The sequence below is a fragment of the Orcinus orca genome, chromosome 16, assembly GCF_937001465.1.
Source record: "Orcinus orca chromosome 16, mOrcOrc1.1, whole genome shotgun sequence".
Taxonomy (NCBI): domain Eukaryota; kingdom Metazoa; phylum Chordata; class Mammalia; order Artiodactyla; family Delphinidae; genus Orcinus; species Orcinus orca.
Genome location: NC_064574.1, coordinates 83,999,499 through 84,023,558, shown reverse-complemented (window position 1 = coordinate 84,023,558; position 24,060 = coordinate 83,999,499). Strand labels below are relative to the sequence as shown.

Genomic DNA, 24,060 nt, shown 5'->3' with positions numbered 1-24,060 from the left:
GAGCACAGGCTCCGGACACGCAGGCTCAGCGGCCATGGCTCACGGGCCCAGTCGCTCCGCGGCATGTGGGAATCTCCCGGACCAGGGCACGAACCCCTGTCCCCTGCATCGGCAGGCGGACTCTCAACCACTGCGCCACCAGGGAAGCCCCTAGTCATCAATTTTATACACATCAGTGTACACATGTCAATCCCAATCGCCCAATTCATCACACCACCACCTCCACACACACACACACACACACCCCACCCTCGCCCGGCTTTACCCCTTGGTGACCACACGTTTGTTCTCTACATCTGTGTCTTAATTTCTGCCCTGCAAACCGGTTCATCTGTACCATTTTCTAGGTTCCACATATATGCGTTAATATACGATATTTGTTTTTCTCTTTCTGATTTACTTCACTCTGTATGACAGTCTCTAGATCCATCCACGTCTCAACAAATGCCACGAGGGTTTTAACTGGCACCTTCTAAGGCAAAGCCAAGCCAAGCCAGTGATCAGTCCTTGCCAAAAATGTGCTGATGAAGGGAGAGGAACTGGTTCTCCAACATAATCCTAAGAGGGATGACACAGATGGGGATTTAGATGTGACCATTTCCCACCAGGGGTCATGGGAACAAAGGGCCAGCAGGCTGGGGAGGGTTGGCTGTGCACCAGCCTTCAGGAAAGAGATTTTAATAAGCCCAAAGAGAATGCTAACAAAGCCTGCAGCAAGAGGTTATAAAACAAGGAGCTAATTAAAAATCATGTTTCAGAAGCACTTGCTCATACGTACCTTGTTACTGCTCAAGACAGACTGAAAATCTGCACATCTGGCTTACTGGTTTTGTGAAATACACCATATATATCACAGAAAAAAAATACACTGGAAGGAAACACATCAAAATATTATTAGTAGTTACCTTTGGGTAACAAAGCACTTCTTCTTTATACTTTACTGTGTTTTCAATTTTTTTTTCCATTTAAAAACATTTACAATTGGCAAATATATTAAAAAAAGACACTTTTTTAAGGATGGAAAAAATAAAAGTTTGGACATTACAATGACAAATGCTCCTGACCTAAAAGCAGTTTTACCTAAAGAAAGAGGTGAAAATAGAAGTGATGTCTCCATGAGGTCAGATTACAGAGGGCATGACTTAGGACAGCAGGGTGGACCATGGTCACAAAGATGTGCCAATGAGGGGCGAGAGCACAGCCAGAGGCTCTCACCTGTGGTGGGTTGACACAGCTTTGCAGGAGAGGAATCTGGCAAAGCTACTGAAATATACCTGGAGAAAAGGGAGCCCTCCTACATTGTTAGCAGGAATGTAAATTGGTGCAGCTACTATGGAAAACAGTATGGAGGTTCCTTAAGAAACTTAAAATAGAGTTACCATATGATCCAGCAATCCCAGTCCTGGGGTTATATCTATAAAAGGCAAAAACTCTAATTCGAAAAGATACATGCACCCCAACATTCTTAGCAGCATCATTTACAATAGCCAAGACATGGAAGCAACCTGAGTGTCCATCGACAGATGAATGGATAAGGAAGATGTGGTACATATATACAATGGATACTACTCAGCCATAAAAAAGAATGAAATAATGCCACTTGCAGCAACATGGATGGACCTAGAGATTATCATACTAAGTGAAGTAAGTCAGACAGAAGGACAATCATATGATATCACTTATATGTGGAATCTAAAAAATAGTACAAATGAACTTATTTATGAAACAGAAACAGACTCACAGACACAGAAAACAAACTTATGGTTACCAAAGGGGAAGGCGGTGGGGGATAAACTGGGAGTATGGGATTAACAGATGCGTGCTACCATATATAAAATAGATAAACAAGGATTTACTGTATAGCACAGGTAACTATGTTCAATAGCTTGTAAAAAAAGTATAACGGAAAAAATTTTTAAAAATCTAGATATATATACGTATAACCAGATCACTTTGCTGTACACCTGAAACTAACACAATATTGTAAATCAACTATACTTCAAAAAAAAAAAAAATACACACACACCCCATTCTTTGATTCACAACTCCACTGCTGGAAATTTATCTATTGCAACATCAAAGGGAATGTTCACTGAGGTGTTGTGTGTGGTGGCAAGACTTTGCAAGCATCCAAATTTTCTTTAATGGGGCAATGGTTGGCAAATATATACAAAGAAATATCATGGAAGGCATAAAAGGCACAAATTAGAGCTATATTGACCCACAGACCTGGAGGGTACTCCATGACTGCAAAGAGAGAAAAGTGAGTTTCAGCCAAAAGTACGAAACCACTTTTGTAACAACAAAGGCCCAGAGCCCTGATAAGCAGGTGCATGTTGAAATGTGCTGGAGGGCGAGTGGGGTAAAGAGGGAGGAATGTGACTCTGGTTACTTGAATGGAGGATGGGAAAAAAAGATGGCAGTAGATTGCGGGGCAAAAACATTACTTATCTACTGATGGAAACTGTAGAATAGTCTATGATATTGCTGTAAATATGGAACATGTACAGGAACAAGAACTAGATGGCATGGGTAAATTTAAAAATACACCGATTTAGAAGCTGGTAATGCAGGTAACTTTTGTCTTGGGTTTACTTCAGTACACCTTTTTCAGATGTGCAATTAAAAAAAAAATGTCACTCAGTAAAAAGCTGCAAGTGGAGAAGAGGATAGCGTGCTTTCTCAACATCTGAGCCCGAGCGTGCTGTGATCCACCCGTGCCCAGGGTACCCTCCAGGCCTGGCAGGTGGCAGGAAGTGTGTGGAAGGGGGTGTACCTGCAGCTTCACTGCCTAGGGGCTCCCTGTTCTCAGGACTGGCCTCCTGAGTGAGGTTTCTCCCTTTTGCATCCATCTCCAGGGCCGAGTCAGTGGCTTGCTGCAGGGGCCTGGAAGAGGGGCTGACCATACTTTCTTGAAGGGGATTCTGTACTGAAAAACAAATAAAAAACCCCCTTTGTGCCCAACCCGACCTGGGCAGCCACCCAGGCAGGGTTAGCATAATGGATCACCTGGTCTTCCTCCTGAGCAGGCCCAGCCCCTCGGGGCTCCTTTGGGATCAGATCCTGCAGCTCTCCAGCAGCATCCCGACCTCCGCTCTGGGTGAGCAGTGTTACATGAAGTGTTATCACTCCCCTGGAATCCGCTGGCTTTCAGTCTGAGCAGCCCCTGTAACTCTGTGGGGTCGTGGGGCCTGCCTGGTCAGGCCATGTGGAGAAACTAAACCAGAGAGCAGTCTGCACAAACATTTATTTACAAAAAACCAAGTTACATATGGTACAGGCTTTTTACATAACACAGTAGTTTAAACAATTATTTTATGTATTTTTACTACCAGAAGGTAAAGAATTTAGTAAACTAATCGTTTTTGCTATTTTTATACAAAGTGACAGGTCATGCACATTTTTTTTAAGTTTTAAAATCTTTTGCTAAGTGCAAATACTAGATTCCTCTCTCCAGTTTTAAGGCAAGAATGGGACTGTTGCTGGGCAGTCTCTCGCTCCAGGGAGCAAGCAAGGCAGCCCAGAGGGGAAGGTGCCAGGCTGCCTCCGGGACTGCTCTGTCCCCCAGACAGGGGCTGATCTCTGGGGGTGTCCTGTCGTTTGCATCTTGCAGCCACTGATTAGTGTGTCTGATGGTTATGGCGCCCTCTCTCCCCAACCCCATCACTAGTACAGACTGCTTCTCCAAGACACGAGGCACCTACAGGGTCATTTTGCAGACATGAGGGGGCTCACGCTTGGGTCAGAACTTGAGGCAAAAGTGACTGTGCTACATCTGCAGACCTGCGAGCCACTCCACAGCCTGGCTCAAGGAGGAACGTTAGAAATCAGGCGCCCTCGGCTCAGAAAGGCAGGAGTGGTTCCCTAGCTGCCTTGTGTGGCTAAAAACAGCCAGAACTCATCTCAAAAGACAAGTCTTCAGTTTGGCCTTGGGGGAATTATTCTGGTCTCCCTCCTGTGCAGCAACCTTTGGACCTTTGCATGCCAGGTCCTAGGGCAGTTCCTGGACCGCAGTGTCAAGGGCATGCAACACCAGCCCAAGGTCTGTCCTTGCTGCTGCCCCAGGACCTCCGTGGAGCCACGTACCCTGGGCTGCTGGGCAAAGATGGAAGCTGGTTCCTTCGTTAGATGATGAATCGGGTCAGAGACCCAGAAGGTTCTGGTGGGCTGGGGTGAGCACTGTCACCGGTGGGGCAGGTTGACAGCACCTGGGGTCACCCTCCCCATCCGGTGGGACATCTGTTGGCAGTTCACAGCCCTCAGGGACCCTCCCTTGGGGAAGCACGGGGAACATGCTTTAAAGGTACTTGAAGAAATACTGTTGCTGTGCCCCGAGGGCAGGGGCAGGAAGCCCAGTAGGGAAAGGCTCCTGGCAGCAGAGACTCAGTGTAGCCTCTCTTCATGCGCCCCCCACCCCAAGCCCAGGGGGCCACCTATCCGCAAACCCCAAACCCAGAGGAAAGACAGCAATAACAGGCAACCTGGCACATCACCTCTCCATTTTAATCTCTGAAAAACATCTGAGAGGCTGATGGCAATGGGTGACCGACCAGACAGTGATGCCTGGTCCCGGGTGTGTCCCCTCCTCTCTGAGGTCTGTGTGTGTGAACTTCAGGGAACCCCATAGCCATCAGAGCTTCAGCAAGAGGAAGGGAGGCCAACACAGGGAGCCAGGCAGGTTCATTCCCCACTGAGGCCTCTGCTCTGCACATGGGCTGGAGCATGAAGTACTGCAGAGCGGGTGGCCGGGGTGAGGCTCAAACACCTGGCTGGGGCTGGACAGCAAAAGGCAACTGGGAACATGGCGGGGACTCACCTGACCTCAGGAAAGGGTAGCTGCCAAGCGCAACCTGGGTCATGTACCTGCTGGGGAAAGCCAGCGCCACCATACCTTAGGGGAGAATCTGTTCATTACCTGGGTGGTGGCAAACACAGCTCCCTGGGAGAGCCACCAGGCCTCTGTCACAGCTACTTCAAAAGGATCTTGTGGTTGGCAAAAATTTCAGGACCATCCCACCCTCCTCAACTGCCAGGCGCGGGGCAACAGGTTTCTTTGACTTTGCAGAGACCAAGGGAGAGAAACTCTAGTAGAGGCCACAGAAAACTGGGAAGGTTCAAAGTGAGTAAACGGCAAATGTTTCTTTAGGTAAACTACAAACATCCCTTTGCATGAAATGGCTCTCTGTGGTCTCATCCAAGAGGATCAAGAGGGGAGGCGAGACCCTGGAACAACCACTGTGGTGGCGGCCTGGGGTACTGCACTTGGACACGGTCCACAGCCACCCCAACCTGAGCGGTGCTCCCAGGTCTGTGGACATCGCTCTGCCACTTAGACCAACCGGCTCAGGGCAGTGGGGTGCACCTCACTCTAGGTGGGCTTCGGAGCGAGGGGGGTAGAAGAACCAGGCCTCCACGACACGGTCCCAAGCTCTCAGCTCTCTTGAAACCGCACTACTTGTTATTTCACTTTATTATGGATCACACTGCTACGGTAAGGAAGGCTTACGTGGTTTTTAACTGAGAGACTTCTGTTGTCTGCCGGGGGAGGGGATGGAGGCAAACATTTCCCTTCATCTATTTCTGCAGGGACGTGAGTGATAGAGACGGGCTACCTTGTGGCCCAGGGCCACCACGTTGGCTGCTAGGACGGCAGAACTCTTCAGGAAGAGGGTTTTGCTGCCCCCTTATCTCTGGCCCAATCCTGTTACGGGCACCCAGAGGGTACTAGCCTGCTGATCACTCTTCAAGGAGCAGTGGCCCTTCCCAGGAAGAAATCCAGCCTATCCATTCAACAGGTAAGTCCGTCATCCCTACTTAGCAGGCATGGACACAGCCATCAGCCTTGGGGGCAAAGGAGCATCTATCCAGCCTCCAGCCTGCACAGGATGCTTGGCGGGGCTCCCGGGAGAGGTGGGGCCTGGGTGTCAGAAGCGATGCCGTGGCTGGGGGCCAAAGTGCATAGGCAGGTTGTGCTCCAGCGGCATGTGGACGGGGGCGAAGTCGTAATTGACTCGTACATTGGGCAGAGGGGGCACATAGGGTGCTGGGATGGGGCCCATGTTGAGGGGGAAGTTGTTGAACATGGGCCGGACAGGAGGCAGGGGGAAGGCTGGGTGCACAAAGGCGTAGGGGGGGATCTGTGGCTGGTGCAGGTTCTGTGGGACGGGCCTCGGCAGGGCTTCGATCCTCTGGACTTTCTCTGGAGGCTTCTCCAAGGGGGGCCCAATGCGTTTGAAGGTATTCTCTGAAAAGAAGATGGGATTTAGTAGAGAAAACAGTTAAATCCCACTGTGCTCGGATCTGGCTTGGGACCAGAGCTGCATATCCTGATCCTGGTCCCAGGGGCCCTGAGCTGTAGGCTGACAGCCTGGAGCATGAGGGCAGACCGGGAACCTCCAACTTTCAGCATCATTCTTCCCTGTGGACACAGGAGGGGTGGCCAGGCCAGAATAAGGCCGATTAAAGCCCAAAACGTAGCATGCACGCATGGGTGCATAGCCCCCTAACCAGCCATCACCAAGGACAAAACCGTACTTCCCACCGAGTGTCACACTCCGCAAGGATCACCTTGGAAGGAGGCAGACTGATCCAGCTCAGAAAAGGTGGAGCTTCTGTGAGAGAATTTCCTTTAGAGCCAGGGCGTGGATGGCCACTTACAGAAACTCCATTTCATTCCTCTGTAACCTCAGAGGGGCCTACTGTCGTTTTAAGTCTGCTTTCGCTTCTATTTGCTTCCTAAGCTCCAACTCACCCCTTGGGACCTCCTGGCCATCAAGGAGCTGCTGAAACTGTGTCTATGCTTTCAGGGCCTTTCCCAGAGGGAGCTGGATATGTGGGTGAGGTATATAAGTGGGCACCTAAGGGACAGCACTCCCCGGTGGTCCCTGGCTGGGTGGAGTGCCAGGATCCCGATGCAAGCCGGCAGTGGGGTCCCCTCGTCCCCTGTGCACATGGAGTGAGCACAGGGCCTGTCTTGGGGAGCACTTGCCTCCATTCTTTCTTTTCTGTTCCTCTTCGGCCTCCTTCTGGATTTCCTCAATCAGCTTCTCATCATCTTCCTAGGAGAAAGGAAAGAAGATGACAAGCTTGCTCTCAGCCAGCTCCATGCAGCGCTGAGGCCCTCCCGGAATGCGCGGGAGGCCGGCTTGCTGCCGATCAGCAATGGGGCTAAGCCAGAAACCTGCTGCTGACCAGCGAGGTCGTGGGCTTGCATACCACCCATTCCCAGTTCCCCGAGAATCTTCTTCCTTCATCATTAGACGGTGTTCCCATGAGGAAGCCCATCTGAAAGGCTGGGACCAAGGAGCGGGTCTGTGCACTGCAGGTGGCTGTCTGGGGGCTGGGCTGAGAGAGCCTGCTCTGTTCACTCAGCTGTAAGGTAAGAACTTCCCACAGCTCGGAGAGGGCAGACTGATAACCCAAGGGTTTGGTATGGGGGTGAGCTGGAGTGGGCAGGGCCTGAGGAGTTTCAGATCTTGAGTCTACAAACTCTGAGCAAGAAGCGCTCTCTGTAGGGCCCGGAAGTCTTGCTGGCTCCCCGAACTGAGCTGGACAAAAGACTATGCAGGCCTGCTGAGCCCTGAAGCTGGCCTTTAGCTCCTAGACAGTGGTGGGCTGTAGAAGGAGCAGCATCCCGCCAGCAGAACAGTGGCCTGGGCCACAGGGAAGGACACAGCAGTCTAAGAACAACTCCCCTGTAGACCTCCCCACCTCCCCTTCTCAAACTCAGGCTTGGTAGGCCTGCTTCGCTAATAGGCAATTCAGACTTGGATTATCCCAGCCTGGGGACAGAGCCAAGTAGGCGCTCTGGGTACAGGCAGATGTGTGGGCTTCACCAGGGAAACTCAGGGGTCTGTGCCACATACAGTTCCCCCATCTCCACCTGCCCCAGGCACCGTGAACTGGGCTGCTGGCCCAGGACAGACAACCTGAACCATGCCTGTTCTGTGTAATGTCCTGGGGGTTCAACCCACTCCTCAGCGGCCCTGCAAAACGGCTGGGGACTGAAAGGACACTCGCTGGATTGAAAACACCACCAATACGGTGCATGTCTTTGCTGCCAGCCGCAGGGCTGCTGCTGAACCAGCATGGCCACGGAGGGCATGGGACTTAAGTCTACCCGCCACGAGCTGGGGCTCGACAAAGAGCAGAGTTGACACTGCAGCCACGACCTGAGCGTGGCAAGTGCACTGATGAAACTGAGAGGCAGGCGTGTCCTGTTTCCTGGGGTCTTGCAGTAGCTCCTCCAGGAGTTAAGGGCAGTCAAACTGGGAAGAAGTAAGGAGAAGGGCAGTGGTGCCCAGTGTGGGGTGGGGAAGCATAAGCCAAGTTTCAGGACTTCCAGAAGCCTGCTAGAAACGTGTGTTGCCCCAGACGACGCATCAGGCGAGGCCTCTCCACGTGGTCTGGGCTGGAACACTGCCAGTGATAACTCTGGAGTTTTCATGCTGATTGGATGCTCTGGACTGGCTGACGTCACCCGTGGCACTTCTGGGAGGTGAATGGAGGGCCACAGAAGGGAGTGCATGAGCTGGAAAGAACCCCTGGAAAACCGTGGACCAGGGGAGAGCACAGCAGCCTCAGCGTGGAGCTGGGCAATGGGCAGTCTGCAGGCAATGGGCAGTTACTAATGTCATAACCAAGATGGTAACTTGTGATTTCAGACAGTTATGGCCCCTCCCTGATTCTGGAGTCATGAGTGTCGCTCACTCATTGTGTACTGGACACCTACTCTATAAAAACCCTAAGACATGCTCATCCAGCCTCTTTGTGAACACTCCAAATGAGGAAACTTACTACTCTACAGAGTAATCCCTAAGCCAATCAACACTAAGGGCTCCAGTAATGCAGCAGGCTTTGGTGGAGGCAGTCTGAAGCTCTCCATGTGAATGTCAAGATAAATTCTACCACTATCGAGATTAGGAGCTGGCAAACATCTTTATTTTGGTGCCAGTGGCAAGCCTAGGAAAAAAGATTAAAAAAAAAAAAAAGAGTAATCTAGAAAAATGGAAAGTAGGAGAGTTGTTGCTCTGCACTGCTCACTGAGTGACCTGGGCAAATTCCTGAACATCTGAGTCTGGGCATCTCATCTGTAAAATGGGCTGTTGTAAGGACCGTATGAGCTCAATTGTGTAAAGGACCCAGCACAAAGCAAGTACTCCTCATTAAAGACAGGAAAGTTGTGAAAATGGCAGGAATAAAGATTTCAGAAAGATGAAGTTTCAAGAGAAAGTGGTAAAGATTGGGAGATGCCCTAACATTTCTCTCAGTGGCTTCTTTATGGTATGAGTGAGGTTTCCTGCCTCTGGTCATTTATTAATTATAACTATTAATACTACATCACCATCACCCTCACCCCACCCCCACTATCTCATCCCTCTTCTATCACATCACTTAAATGTGGTCATGTCCATCAGTACCCAGAGGGACACCTAAGGCCTCTGATGGCACAGGAAGGCACCTTAGAAACCAGCCATTCTAACTTCCTTCTACCACAGAAAGTAAGGTCCCAGAGCAGGTAAGTTGTTCAAAGTTATGGTTAGTTGGCGGTGGACTAGGCAGTGTCACTCAAATACCTTTCCTGGAGAAAATCCACAGAAAACTACTTTGAAGGTTCCCGGTCCCTGTCGTTTGATTTGAAAATGTGGAGGGTATATGTATGCTTTCATTCAAGAATATGTTTCGTGTGTCCAGTATGCATCAGGACCTGAACTGGATGTACAGCTAAGAATAAGGCACACCTGGTCCCTTCCCTCATGGAGCTTCTATTTTTGTGCTGTGATCACAATTCCAGCTGGCATTCCACTTTGGAATCCTACATGGGCCTAAAGAGTAATTTCACAGCATTAAAGACTAACCCCTGACCCCCACCCCCTCTTTCCCCTCTGACTGTCTTGTGACATTTCTGTCAGAATAAATGAAGAATGAGGGATACTTTCTGAGTAAAGATTCCAGGTCTCTTATAGCACTGTTAAGGGTATGGATGAACAGGGCATCTGACCGATTTTTATCAATACTAAGTTTCCTGTGATAAATCCAAACGCTCCTGGTAAAAGTTCGCCCCTGAATAAATGCAATGTAAGAATTCCCTTAGGCGGGTCTGAGGCACTTGCACAGGCAAGTGTGAGTTGAGCGTCCTGATACGGATCTGCCGGCTCTCTGGAGGACAGAGCAGCCAGGTCCACGAGCTGGCAGAAACTCCCAGGCCGCCACTGAGAGCTCTTCCGGGGTTGGGGGGCGGGAGAAGCCTTAGAGCCTTGAGTTCTTCACCTTTTGAAGAGAGCCACCTGGAGCCTCTTCCCTTCCTTCCTTTGCTCTGCTCACTCTCCTGATTTGTTAAGTGGACTCAGGACTATTTATCCTTAAGCTCTGGCTTTCCCTGGTTAGGCAGTGCTCTTACGGTCTAAATACAGTCTGTATTTCACAAGAAAATGTCAGCACTCAACTATTTTGAGCAGTGATTGTTACCATAAAGAATGAGCGAATTGTTAGTTACACCTAGAATATGGGTTAAGTGTTTCAGATTTCAACTTTCTCCAACTGGTTGGAGTCACAGGACACTATATTTCGAAACTAAGAACTAAAACACTTTTCAATATATTTTTTTAAAGATAAAAATTACATTTTCAGCCAAATATGTTAGACTCTAAGGGGGAAGACTTTTTCTTCATCTGGGGTAGAATTTCCTTCCATAAGCAGTTTCCCTTGAGTATTTAAAATTCCTCAAGTCAAGAGTGAAGGCATGGGCTTCCCTAGTGGCGCAGTGGTTAAGAATCTGCCTGCCAATGCAGGGGACACGAGTTCGAGCCCTGGTCTGGGAAGATCCCACATGCCGTGGAGCAACTAAGCCCACGTGTCACGACTACTGAGCCTGTGTGCCGCACCTACTGAGCCCGCGTGCTACAACTACTGAAACCTGAGCACCTAGAGCCCGTGCTCTGCAACAAGAGAAGCCACCACAATGAGAAGCCTGCACACCATAACGAAGAGTAGCCCCCGCTCACTGCAACTAGAGAAAGCCTGCGCACAGCAACGAAGACCCAATGCAGCCAAAAATAAATAAATAAAAAATTAAAATAAATAAAATTTTTAAAAAAATTTAAAAAAAAGTGAAGGCAGAAGGGCTTCCCTGGTGGCGCAGTGGTTGAGAGTCCGCCTGCCGATGCAGGGGACGTGGGTTCGTGCCCCGGTCTGGGAAGATCCCACATGCCGCGGAGTGGCTGGGCCCGTGAACCATGGCCGCTGAGCCTGCGCGTCCGGAGCCTGTGCTCCGCAACGGGAGAGGGCACAACAGTGAGAGGCCCGTGTACCGCAAAAAAAAAAAAAGTGAAGGCAGACTGAACTGTACACTTTAAAAATGGCAAATTTTACTTTACCACAATTTAAAAAGTTAATAATGTTAAAATAAAAAGAGTGAAGGTAGGTTTAGGGTTGATTTTGAGATAACACGTGAGGACTGGTCCCTCATCAGAACACTTCTTGGGTTGGATACGTGATACATGGGGATATTAAGGCTTTTCTAGAGGTGAGTTCCCTTGGGAAACATTCTAGGCATCCCAAGTGTCATCATTCACGGTGAATAAGAACACCTGTGAAAAAGTCTTGCCATTCTGCAAATCTAGGACACACCTAACCTGCTGGAAACAGGGAACAATAGGAGGAAAAAAGATGACGAGAGGGCCAGGGGTGTGTGGGCTGGATCACAGAATTAACTGTCCTCCAGCCCCCCTGCAGGGCCTGAGTCACTTACAGGAAATCCCGGCATGCTGGAGCAGCCCCCACCGTAGTGAATTTTATCTTAAAGCAACACTGGCTTCCTAACAGGCAGGCAGCTGGTGTGATGGGACTCCAGCTTTGGGGTTCCACAGACCTTGGCCTGGGGACCCCTCTACCCAACACGACTTAACCTGGAGGCTAATCATTTCCATAGCAGGTTTACTGTGAGAAGCAAATGATCTCACTTTTTATAAAGTGCCAAGCACAGTGATAGTAATAATGGCTTACTGTGTACCAGCTCCTGTTCTAAGCACCTCACATAGATTTCATAACAACTCCAGGAGTTAGGTACTATTAATTAATCCCCATATTACAAATGAGGAAACTGAGGTTTTTTAAAAATATTTTTTCTGATCAGGGATCGAACCCACGCCCCCTGCATTGGAAGCACGGAGTCTTAACCACTGGACCGCCAGGGAAGTCCCACACATAGTAAGGTTTGAATCCAGGCCTTCTCAAAGCCTGAGCTCTCAAGCACTTAAACCACTAGTTTCTGAATAGAAGCTTCTGGAACAGTATGACTGGAGGGGCCCAGAGTACTCTGCCTGCCCTGAGAACTGTCAGAGGTGACTATTTTTAGGCCCTGCTTTGTTCTAGAAAGAGTGTATCTTGCTCTCTTTGAAATATAAGAGTTCCTTCTCTTTGGGATGGGCAGAACTCTGAAATCTCCTTTCTCCACTGAATAAAAGAAGGGAATAGGGCAAAATAAAACACCTCTACTCAAGGAGATGAACAGCCAGCAGTACAGCAGAGAAGGGGACACTTCCCTGGAAAATTCCCATTTTCCTGGGGTCAGCTCACCCAGAAGTACATGTGCCATCACTTGGAACATCAGGTCTCTGACTGGCCTCCCCAGCACTTGGCCTTTGAGACAAAGCCAGCAGAACCTTCTCACCCAGAGTGGGAGCCGGGAGCTCGGGGAGAAACCAGAAGCCTAAGGTGCAGGCCAGGCTCTATCACTGAGGCCACAGGACTTAACTGGCTCATGGTAACTGAGTCGCCTATCGCTCCTGACCTGGGCGCTGTTCCAGGCCATCTCCAGATGTCCTTGCCTTGTTGACATGTTTTCTCATGAGGCTACCAAGTTACCTGTATACCTTGGAGTCCCATGGAATTTTCTCCTTCTTCCACAAAAAGCCAGAGTTTTGATTCTCACACACATTAAAGCAACCTTGGGAAAAAGAGTTAAACAAAACACAAATAAAAAGGTAATTCCGGGCTTCCCTGGTGGACCAGTGGTTGAGAATCTGCCTGTTAATGCAGGGGACACGGGTTCGAGCCCTGGTCTGGGAGGATCCCACATGCCGCAGAGCAACTAGGCCCGTGAGCCACAGCTACTGAGCCTGCGCTCTAGAGCCCGTGAGCCACAACTACTGAAGCCTGCACGCCTAGAACCCGTGCTCCACAACAAGAGAAGCCACCTCAATGAGAAGCCCGCACATTGCAACGAAGAGTAGCCCCCGTTCGCCGCAACTAGAGAAAGCCCACAGGCAGCAACGAAGACCCAACGCAGCCAAAAATAAATAAATTTAAAAAAATTAAAAAAAGAAAGAAAAAAGAAAGGTAATTCCTCACCAGAAATAACTCCTAGGAAGATTTTGGCCTAATTTCCATTGGTTGTTTTTGTATCCACATCTCACTTCCAAAATCCCTGAGGTTCCCTTCTAGAAGGCCACACTCTGCACACTCAGGTCCCCACTTCCCTGTGTGTAATGCGCTCGTTCACACACGCCTGCTCTCCAAGTGTCTCTCCCAGCCACAAGGGGCTGGCAGCATTCTACCCACAAGGAACCAGGCTCTGACAAGGCAGTTATGTGTTGAAGGTCAGCAAGTAGATGATGAAGAGTGAAATCAGAACCAGGGCAGGGCCAGGCTGCTTCTTCTGGGCTTACAGCCCCCAGGGGAGCCTGGGCAGCTCTGGACTCTGCAGGCAATCAGAGGCCAAAGGCCTTGGGAGCAAGCTATTAGGGGCCCCTCTGACTGCTCTGACCCCAACAAAGTTGGAGGCTAAACGAAGCCCATTTGAGACCTGAGCTCCCCTTCATATCCTGCCTGCCTTGGTCAGTGGGTAACTGAGGGAGGAAGACAACTCTGTCCGGACTCACTGCACTGGACACCTCGACAGGCCCTAGTGAATGTCCACCAAGGGCAACATGCCCACCCCAGCATTCCTCTCCTTGGCCTTTGGCTCGGGGTTTAAGATGGACCCAGTAGGCCTTTTCTGCCCTCTTTCTGGCCCCTCCTCATCTTGGTGAAAACCTTGAAACAGATCCACAGAATATGCATATAAGCAAGTCTCAGACTGAGCATAAGGAAACGCCAGGCTAGAGTAGAAGTGAACCCCACAGACCACCACTGAATGTAATGAGAACTGGGATAGGAACATGTGTAGCACCCACAGTGGGCCAGTGCACCCCAAATGCAGTGCTGAGGACAAAGGATCACAGCAGAGCGTGACATGGAGTCTTGCAGCCCAGCAGATCTGGAAGAATGCTTTATATAAAGAAATGAGGGGTTGCATCTTAACAGTGAGAGGATTTTATTTCCTTTCCCTGATTCCTCTGAGCTCAGCAAGATACAGAAATGCTGGCCTAACACAGAAGACTGTGACACGCTTACTTCACATGGAGGTGGGTAGGGAGTGAGGCACGGCAAGAGCATGAGGGGGATGGCAGGGGCCCGGCTTCTCCGAAACACCGACTCAGCACGCCAGCTGCCGGCAGGAAGTGAGGGAGAATTCACCAGAGAGGTTTTAATGAAGAAAAACAACCCCAAACCCCAACTCCTTAAAACGTGTCCCTCAACAATGAAGCCCCACAGCTCTGCCCATGGAGCAGGGTCTGGATGGGAGAAAAAGAAGGAAGAGAAACTGCAAGTGGTTAAAGGGAAAAAGAGAAGGTTTCCACCAATCAGATATTGGCAACAATCGCCAACCACAGGCTGAAGGTTCCTAAAATAAATGTCTGCGTACTTAGCACACGGCTTGTTCTTGCGAGGCTTTTAAACATTCTTTTGAGCCCGTTTTCTTCAACATTTCTGGACACCAGAGCTGCCAGCCTGCTTGCCTGCTGCCAGCCTCCGGTGACCATGAAGGGAGGGTGATGACTTTTCTTCTCCATTTAACTTTTCCTCCCTGTAAAAAGGTGACTGAGAAGTGCAAGTCAACTGCTGCTTCCCTCCTGCAATTTTGGGGGTGGGGCTGGGGCTGGGATCCAGGTCATGTATGGCCACAGCTGTTGTTAATAAACTTGCAATGATTTCATAAAAGGCTTCCAAAGAGCTGAGGATTTAGTTTCAAATTATTCCCAGATTGGCTGCAGATCGCCGAGCAACACCAGACCCTAACCCCCCCAGCGCCAGCTGTCCCCCTGCAACAGGAAATTGGGGGGAGGAGGGTGCAGCACGGCCCGGAGTGGCACATGCTGTGCAGCTGGGGTCTGGAATGGCCAGGGAGGGGGTGCGGAGGTGGTCTGGATAATGTGTTGGGGAGGAGCAAAGACTGGACAGCTCTCTGCTGGTTTCTGCAACTATCTCCTCGGGTCACAGGGGCCTGGAACGCAAACACCTTTCTGTCTAGAGCTCCCCCCAGGGACCTGGAGGCAGCATGGGGTGTGGCCATGTTGGGACTCCTGTCAGGGTCAAGCACTCAGCCTGAGTGCCTGGCATCTGCTGAACATGACACATGCCAACATGCCATGTTTACTGGACTGAGCCATACTGTGGCCCTCCTTGGTACAATCCTCTAGTGACATCTAAACCTGACTGGGGACACTGTCAAGGCCCCTTTCTACCATCTGCAGCTTGCTCAATGGGGAAGGGTCCAGCGAGGGCCTATCCCTTTACGGAGGCCTGCGTGACTCACTGGGTGCAGGGGCCCTGCGGGCAGCTATCGGCAAGCTCCCGTACTTGTGACCTCTTGTTCCAGACAGAGAGTGGAGACTTGGGGAGTGGAAGGAGCTAACAGCTGGCTGAAGACCTGGATTTGTACCCTGGTTTTACCAAGTGACCTGAATCTTGTTTTCTTCATCTGCAGAATGCGAAAGTGGTCCCGCTTCCATGTTGTAACAGAAACAATGGTGTTTAAAACAGTGACTTGAAATAAAATGCTAAGGCCAACTGTGGAAGTTAAGTGATAGGGCAACATGGGTGTTCACTTTACCATCTTCTTCACAGAAGGTAAATTTTAAAAGTTAAGGAAAAAACCCTGAAACTGAAAATTAGTTCCCGAGCTAAACTCTGGAATATCTTTCTGAAGATACTCCCTAAAATGATCTCCACCTTTCCCTCCTCAACCCTGTATCTGAAATACTTTTATTTCCTCTTCCTTTCCCAGGCCACTCAAACAAGGGTCTCAAAGGTGCCCAGTGCCCTCTGTGCCCCTGACCCATCAGGAAGACAGACACTGGTCCAGGCTGGGTGGTGCTGGAGCCAACTAAGGGGAGAAAGCAGAAAGCAGCTTTGTTTAAGATGCTGAGAGAACAGAAGACCTGAGATCAACACATGCCACGTTTTTTTTTTTTAATTTGGCATGCAGGATCTTAGTTCCCAGACCAGGGATTGAACCTGTGCCCTCAGCAGTGAAAGCGCAGAGCTCTAACCACTGGACGGCCACGGAATTCCCCATGCCACCTTTTACTGACCACAATCTTCTGCAAGTTTCTTCATTTGTAAAACTGGGATGATACATTGGCCTTAGAGGACTGTCAAAGAATTAAATATATTAACACATATTAATGTCAGGTTCAATCCACTGCAGGCTTGAGAAAAATAAATAATTCTCTTAACCAAACGGCTAGACGACAATGGTGCCAAATTGTAAACTGGCTGTTAAAGCCCTAGGGTTTTATTTGAACTGAACATGCTTCAAATTCTTATATTTAAAAAACAAAGAAGTTGTAGAAAACAATTCTGTGCAGTTTCTGGTAGCCAAAACCCAAGATAAATACTGACTTTGTTTTGTATTAAAGAGAAAATGCTCTTACGAATTTTGCCCCACTTCTAGAATCCGGACTGCCAGATGACTGCTCTGAACATGGCTTCTAACAGTTAAGATGTAACTTGTTAACCCCCTTAAGTTACCACTCACGGACAAGAAAAAAGTCAGCACATACGGGTCCAGTAAAGTCCCGGGGTAACCATTCCTCCACTGCAAAATGATGTTTGTTCATTTATGTGTTGTGATTTGGCTGTGCATTCTGACCCCTAAGCTAGAAAACTGTGGTTTGTTGTGACTGGTTTGCTTCTGTTTTTTTTTTTCCTTCTTAAAAAGACATCTTGTTTTTACAAGACTCTTGGTTGAATGTTTTGAGCTTATTTCTGACAACTAACAGATAACTGACAGCTTTCTAATATGCAGTTAGTTCAGTTCCCAAGCAATCTCTAGTCATTAAGGATGAAAACTCAACTTCTCTCCAAACCATGAAGGGATAACTCCCTCATGGACAAATGAGAGATTCTTGCTGGCCTTGCCGGTTAATTAAGCCAGAGAAAAGGCTGGATGACAGGGCATGCTTTGTTTCCCTGAACTTCTGAATGGCTTTGTGTTCCCAGAAGCCCCAACAGATGCTGGGTTGGAATTCAATCGGTCTCCTGGTGAGAATCAAGGAAACGGGGCTGATCCCGGTTTTGATGGGAACGGGACAAATGGAACAAAATCTCTGGCTGTGGCTACCAGAGGAAATCGGAGGGATTTGTATTTGCCTGACCTTCCTTTCGAACTTTATTTTGAGCAAGTACAGAACCTTTCTCAGGGTAGAAGACGACAATTCAACATGAAAATGAGGGGCAGTTGCATGCTATGGCACCGAAACAAGGTAACAGAACACGAGAAACGTTTATAATCAATTCCATGTGTGGGAAGAAAAGGGAGGTGGCAGGAGAAGAACAAGAGAGAGCAGAAAGGAAAATGGGGCTGAGAAGAAACCAGACTGCCTGCCGCACACCCTGCCACACGTGGTAACTCCCACGCTGCTCTCTGCTTCTAGAGAGGAAAGCAGGCTGAGGAATGCTTCTTAGGAGCACCGCTGAAGAAATGGACACTATTTCTTCACCAAGTTCCTAGAGATGCTCAGGCCCCCAGTTTGCTCGCTGGATGGGACTGAGGAACCGAGTCTGTGGAACTGCCAGGGCCTGGGAAGTTTTGTCACAAAATGCAGTGTGGGTTACCTTGGAGAGCACTTCCCACTGTGCGCCACACCTCCCTCCACTCAACCAGCAACAGAAGGATGACTGTTTATTCCAAAGTCACCCCTTTCTTTCAATTATTTCCTCAGTGGTAGGAGGGCAGGCTTGCTAAGGGTTTTACTGGGTCACGGAGCTGTGGGATAAGAGCAATTTCTGGGTCCCTCAGTCCAGTTTTCCACCCAGGAGGAGACTGTTCCTGACATGCAGATGCCGGGTTTTCACAGAGGACTCAGTGTTTAACAAACCTGTGGGGGGTTCTGAGGATTAGGATTAGGCCACCAGCTTGGCCTGCTGTGGCTTTCAACAGGGGCCAGCCTGTGACCCTGACACCTTTTCTTATCAGGCATATTGGAGGTGTTCTATATGAGGGATAAAGATTGGTGGCTTACAAGACTTTTATCTTTGACTTACAAAGTTTTTTAGATTTGGATTAATGATCAATCTTTAAAAATTGGGAGATTTCACATTAAAATACAGATTTCCAACCTCTCTGGAAAATCTGAAGCCGTGGTAACCCTGAGCACAGTCCCATCTAGCAACAGACTATGGGGGCTTAGGCCAAGTCACTCGTGTACTCAGGGCCTGCAACAGCTCCCAGCACACTCAGTGAGACCCACGGCCTGCTTCTGTGCCCACCTCTCTCACCTCCCTCCCCTCGTTCACCACCTGCAAGCCACACCAGCCTTCTTTCTGTTCCAGGAATAGGCCGAATCTGTTTTATTTCTTTGGCCGGCCTTGCTCCTCCTTTGCATGCAGGTTTCGCTGTAAATGCTGCCTCTCAGAGAGGCCTGCAGAGATGACTCCCCCCTCCGGCTCCTGTCATTCTCCACTGCATCATTCTTACTGCTCCTACACAGTACCAACCACATGAAGTACCTCTGTTTTAAACTTTAAATAGACTGTAAACGCCAAGAAAACTAGTCCTGGCAACACTGAATAGTTACAAACAAAGAATGGATGAATCTATAATTTCTCCAGTGATTTGAATGATATTTTTGTCACATATTAAATTCTTATGGGACTGTTCCTGGTCTCTACCTTGTCCCCTTGATCTATCTGTCTATTCTTGCATTAGTCTGCGTGATTTTTTTTTTTTTTTTTTTTGCGGTACGCGGGCCTCTCACTGTTGCGGCCTTTCCCGTTGCGGAGCACAGGCTCTGGACGCGCAGGCTCAGCGGCCATGGCTCACGGGCCCAGCCGCTCCGCGGCATGTGGGATCTTCCCGGACCGGGGCACGAACCCGTGTCCCCTGCATTGGCAGGTGGACTCTCAACTACTGCACCACCAGGGAAGCCCAAGTCTACGTGATTTTGATTTGTGCAGCTTCACAGTAAAAATTAGTCTCACTTTCAAAATTACAGGTAATTTTTCAAGAAAAAAAAATCCGACTGAATTTAAACGGGAATTGCAGTAAACTTGTAGATTACTTTGGATATAAGTAATCTCTCTGTAATACCAAGTCTCCCCTTTGAGGGACAAGGCGCTTCTCCACTATCCAGGTCATCCTCACTTGCCCCAGTGAAAGCTGACTCGTCAATGGCTATCCCCAGGCCTCCGCAGGCTATGGTGCAGCTTCCTTGCTAGCTCCAAGTTGGCAGGGTATCTATTCACTGTTATGCTCAATTGTTTTTTGGTAGAACAAGTCTTCTCACATACTACATTGCCATCCTTACAGAGCAACTTACAACTGACTAGCAAACTTAAAAATCATTGGGACTTCCCTGGTGGCACAGTGGTTAAGAATCTGTCTGCCAATGCAGGGGACACGGGTTTGGGCCCTGGTCCGGAAGATCCCACATGCCGCAGAGCAACTAAGCCCACGTGCCACAACTACTGAGCCTGTGCTCTAGAGCCTGCAACCCAAAACTACTGAGCCCGCGTGCCAAGAGCCCGTGCTCCGCAACAAGAGAAGCCACCGCAATGAGAAGCCTGTGTACTGCAACAAAGAGTAGCCCCTGCTCGCTGCATCTAGAGATAGCTTGAGCACAGCAACGAAGACCCAACAAGCCAATAAATAAATAAATAAATAAATGAAACTTATTGTTATTATATACATAAAAAAAAAAAAAACAAAGCACATTTCTCCACATGTTCAAGTCTCTTCACGTCCTTCAATACGGTTTTATAGTTTTCTTCATACTTCTTGTTAAAGTTCATTTCCTGGGTATTTCACGATTTATATAGCTACTGTGAATGGCATTCTGTATATCTATTTTGTATCTAGCTATCTTTCACTGCTTCTGATGCCTTTTCAGTTGATTATTTTGTCTTTTCTCAGGTTTAAAACGGTAGGTTTACCTTTTTTTTTCCTCTTTTTTTGGGGGGGCTGTGCTAGGTCTTCGTTGCTGCGCACGGGCTTTCTCTAGCTGTGGTGAGCGGGGGCAACTCTTCGTTGCAGAGTGTGGGCTTCTCATTGCGGTGGCTTTTCTTTTTGTGGAGCATGGGCTCTAGGCGCATGGGCTTCAGCAGTTGCAGCGTGTGGGCTCAGCAGCTGCGGCTCATGGGCTCTAGAGTACAGGCTCAGTAGTTGTGGCACATGGGCTTAGTTGCTCCGTGGCATGTGGGATCTTCCCAGACCAGGGACAGAACCTGTGTCTCCTGCACTGGCAGGCGGATTCTTAACCACTGCACCACCAGGGAAGTCCTGCTTTTCTTCTTTACATATAAAAGTGCTTAGGGGCTTCCCTGGTGGCGCAGTGGTTGAGAGTCCGCCTGCCGATGCAGGGGACGCGGGTTCGTGCCCCGGCCTGGGAGGGTCCCACGTGCCGCGGAGCGGCTGGGCCCGTGGGCCATGGCCGCTGAGCCTGCGCATCCGGAGCCGGGAGAGGCCACAACAGTGAGAGGCCCGCGTACCGCAAAAAAAAAAAAGTGCTTAGAACTTTTTATTGGACACACAGTGGGTGTTCAATAAGCATTAGTGATCATCTTCTCCAATATCTATATTTTTCATCTTATTCTCTCAGCTAACTGCATTGAATAGCACAAATAATGGTGATAGTCTTATATATGACTTTTGGGGAATGTTTCTATGTATTTCATTATTAAATACATGCTAATGACTGTTTTGAAACATGGGGCTTATAAAATATATTAATTATATATTAATTATAAATTATATTAATTATATTATAGTATCCTTCTAATACTACTGTTAAAGCTTAAATCAAGAACGGATACAGTCATCCCTAGATATCCACAGGGGGTTGGTTCCAGGACCCCCATGGACACCAAAACCAGTGTTGCTCAAGTCCCTTATATAAAATAGTGTAGTATTTGCACATAACCTATGCACATCCTCCCGCATACTTTAAATAATCTCTAGATTACTTATAATACCCAATACAATGTAAATGCTATGTAAATAGTTGCTGGTGTGTGGCAAATTCAAGTTTTGCTTTTTGGAACTTTCTGGAAATTTTTTTCCCTGAATATTTTCAGTACATGGTTGGTTGAATCCACAGATGTAGAACCTGCAGATACAGAGGGCTGACTGTATTTGTCTTCTTTTTTTTTTTTTGGATTTTACTGTTTTGTATTTATTTTTGTTTCACACACACTGTATTTAATTTTATAAGAGATGAATAGACTGACACCAAGCATTGTAAATGGATGACCACAACAAAAGCAACAATGATTGCAATTACCAAACACGAAACACACTCACACTATGTCATAATATTGACATTCAGTCCAGGAATCCTCCACTGTAACAGCTCCTTTACTCTGCAATGAAAATTGGTTTGTATATTTTTTGCCCCTGAGTCCTTGTGGGATTTTTTTTCTTTTTATTCTAACAGAAAGTCACAAAAATTACAGTCACCCTCATCAGTGTATTTGTCTTTATCACCTAAAGATATCATATGGTAAGTTATATTAACAGAGTTCTTAATACTGAGCCATCCTTGCACATCTGGAACAATCTCACTCGGTCATGGTTTCTATTTGCTGATATTTTATTTAAAGAATTTTAAACCTATATTCGTAAGTGAGATAAATCTGTAGATTTCTTTTTCAGGGTTACCTCTGAGAGGTTTTGGTATCAGCATTATGCTGGCTTTATACAAATATATGTAAAACATTCGTTTACTTTTCTATCCTCGGAAGTATTTCAAATGGCATAGAAAAATTTTATTCCCTAAAGGATTAAAAGAATTTGCTCATAAACTGTTGCAGAATGCTGCTTTCTGAGGAGTAGCTTTTTAGCTACTTTCTCAATTTTTGTGTGTAGTTATCTATGCAGTTCCCTATCTTTTCAGGATTCAAAATGTGTTATGTATGTATAAAATCTCTTTTTGTCATATTATGTTATAGATACTTTTTTCCTACAAAGCAACATGTAGCCATGCATTCACTTACAGTGGGGTCGGTCCAGAGGGAGCATCTTGAACACTCCTGGCAAGGGGCTCCTGGGGAGCGAGGATGCTGGCAGAAGTGGTCATATCCATTGATAGATACTCGACAGAGGTAGCACATTTGGGCACCGCAGCGGCAAGACATGCGGTTGCAGCCTTCTGATTTGATGAGGCCGGTCCCACACTTATGGCATTTCCTAATGCGGGCTGCAGTCATCTTTTCTTCACTAAAAAAAGAAAACAGGATTGGAGATAGCACAGAAGATAAAAAAGAAAGAAAAATATTATGGCCCTTAAAGTCTTCCTTTCTTTCCACAGATAATGATTGCTTGGCTCTTTTGGTGACATTCAAAGGGTGAAAAGAGCCTATGTTTTGGGCTTCCCTGGTGGTGCAGTGGTTGGGAATCCGCCTGCCAATGCAGGGGACACGAATTTGAGCCCTGGTTTGGGAAGATCCCACATGCTGCAGAGTAGCTAGGCCCGTGTGCAACAACTGTGCCTGTACTCTACAGCCCGCGAGCCACAACTACTGAGCCTGCATGCTGCAACTACTGAAGCTTGTGCGCCTGCAGCCCATGCTCTGTAACGAGAAAGGCCACTGCAGTGAGAGGCCTACGCACTGCAATGCAGGGTGGCCCCCAGTCGCCGCAACTAGAGAGAGCCCTCGCGCAGCAACGAAGACCCAACTCAGTCAAACAAACAAACAAACAAAAAAAGGAGCCTATATTTTGGAGTCTCAGAACTGCTTCAGTTTTTCAGTTGTATGACCTTGGGTAAATTATTTAACTGCCTCGAGACCCAGTTTCCTCATTTTTAAATTGGGAGAACCGAACTTTCTCATAGTGTTTTACAAAATTAATTAATTAATTAATTTTAACATCTCATAGTGTTTTGAGGATTACAGATAAGATACAGGGTACCCTGGCACCTAGTATTTAGAAAATGATTATTCTATTTGTTATAGGAGTCCCTATAGGCTTAAAATGGAGAGAAAAAACTCAGTGTCTTCCTAAACAATGGTTTTTATATACACAAAGCTGGATAATGGAGAGCCAGTAAACCTTAGTTACATACACATCTTAGGTTTTTAAATACATACTTGACATAGGGCTGGGGTAGACACAGCTGGGGGCGATCCAATGCCACCTATGACTTCTTCCTGTTGGCAAAGCTCACTCCTATGACAAACTGGCATGTTGGAATAATACCTTCTCAGACTCCCTTGCAGCTAGGGGATGGGCACACATATGACTCAATCCTGGCCAATGGGAAGCTTGTAGGGAGGCAACTTGTTTCCAGAAGCACTTTTAACTGATATCTAGAGTCAAAATGACAGGTCTTGGCTTGTTTTCAAGAGCTGGCACTTCCGAATTAGTTACTTCTAATGGTGCTGTTCATAACTCTGAAATAACACTTGCCACCTTTGCCTATTATTGCTTATGTGTGTCTTCCTCTGCTGTGTTGAGTTCCTTAAAGTATAAGGCAGAGGCTATGATGCTTGTACCCAGCTGGCATGAAGAAGTATCATCTTGATGGGAAGGAGTCAAAAGGTATTCCTGCTGAGACCAAGAAGAGCATGAATAGCCTTGAAGGACTCATCCCATTGCTCGAGAACTTCTCTCCTCTCCGAGTACAAACACAGTGTGTAACCAGGTAATTGCTTCATTGTAAAGAATGTAATAATGTGGGGATGAGTTCTGATCTGCACTCTCCCTCCTAAAGCTGAGGGAATGCAGCTTTCTTCCTTCCA

The 24,060-nt window shown here is 47.9% G+C and overlaps 1 protein-coding gene across 5 annotated transcripts in view; it reads right to left on the bottom strand.

The window, feature by feature from the left end:
• Positions 1-3,230: 3,230 nt before the first annotated feature.
• Positions 3,231-24,060, bottom strand: part of RNF216 (ring finger protein 216) — a 171,209-nt gene continuing 150,379 nt past the window's right edge. For all 5 annotated transcript variants that reach the window (XM_004268951.4, XM_033426633.2, XM_004268952.4 and 2 more), the window contains 3 exons: positions 22,315-22,537; positions 6,989-7,058; positions 3,231-6,244 (listed from right to left, as the gene is read on the bottom strand). In XM_004268951.4, the coding sequence (XP_004268999.1) occupies positions 5,925-6,244; positions 6,989-7,058; positions 22,315-22,537 (613 nt within the window). In that variant the 3' untranslated portion in view covers positions 3,231-5,924. The remainder of the gene's footprint in view (positions 6,245-6,988; positions 7,059-22,314; positions 22,538-24,060) is intronic.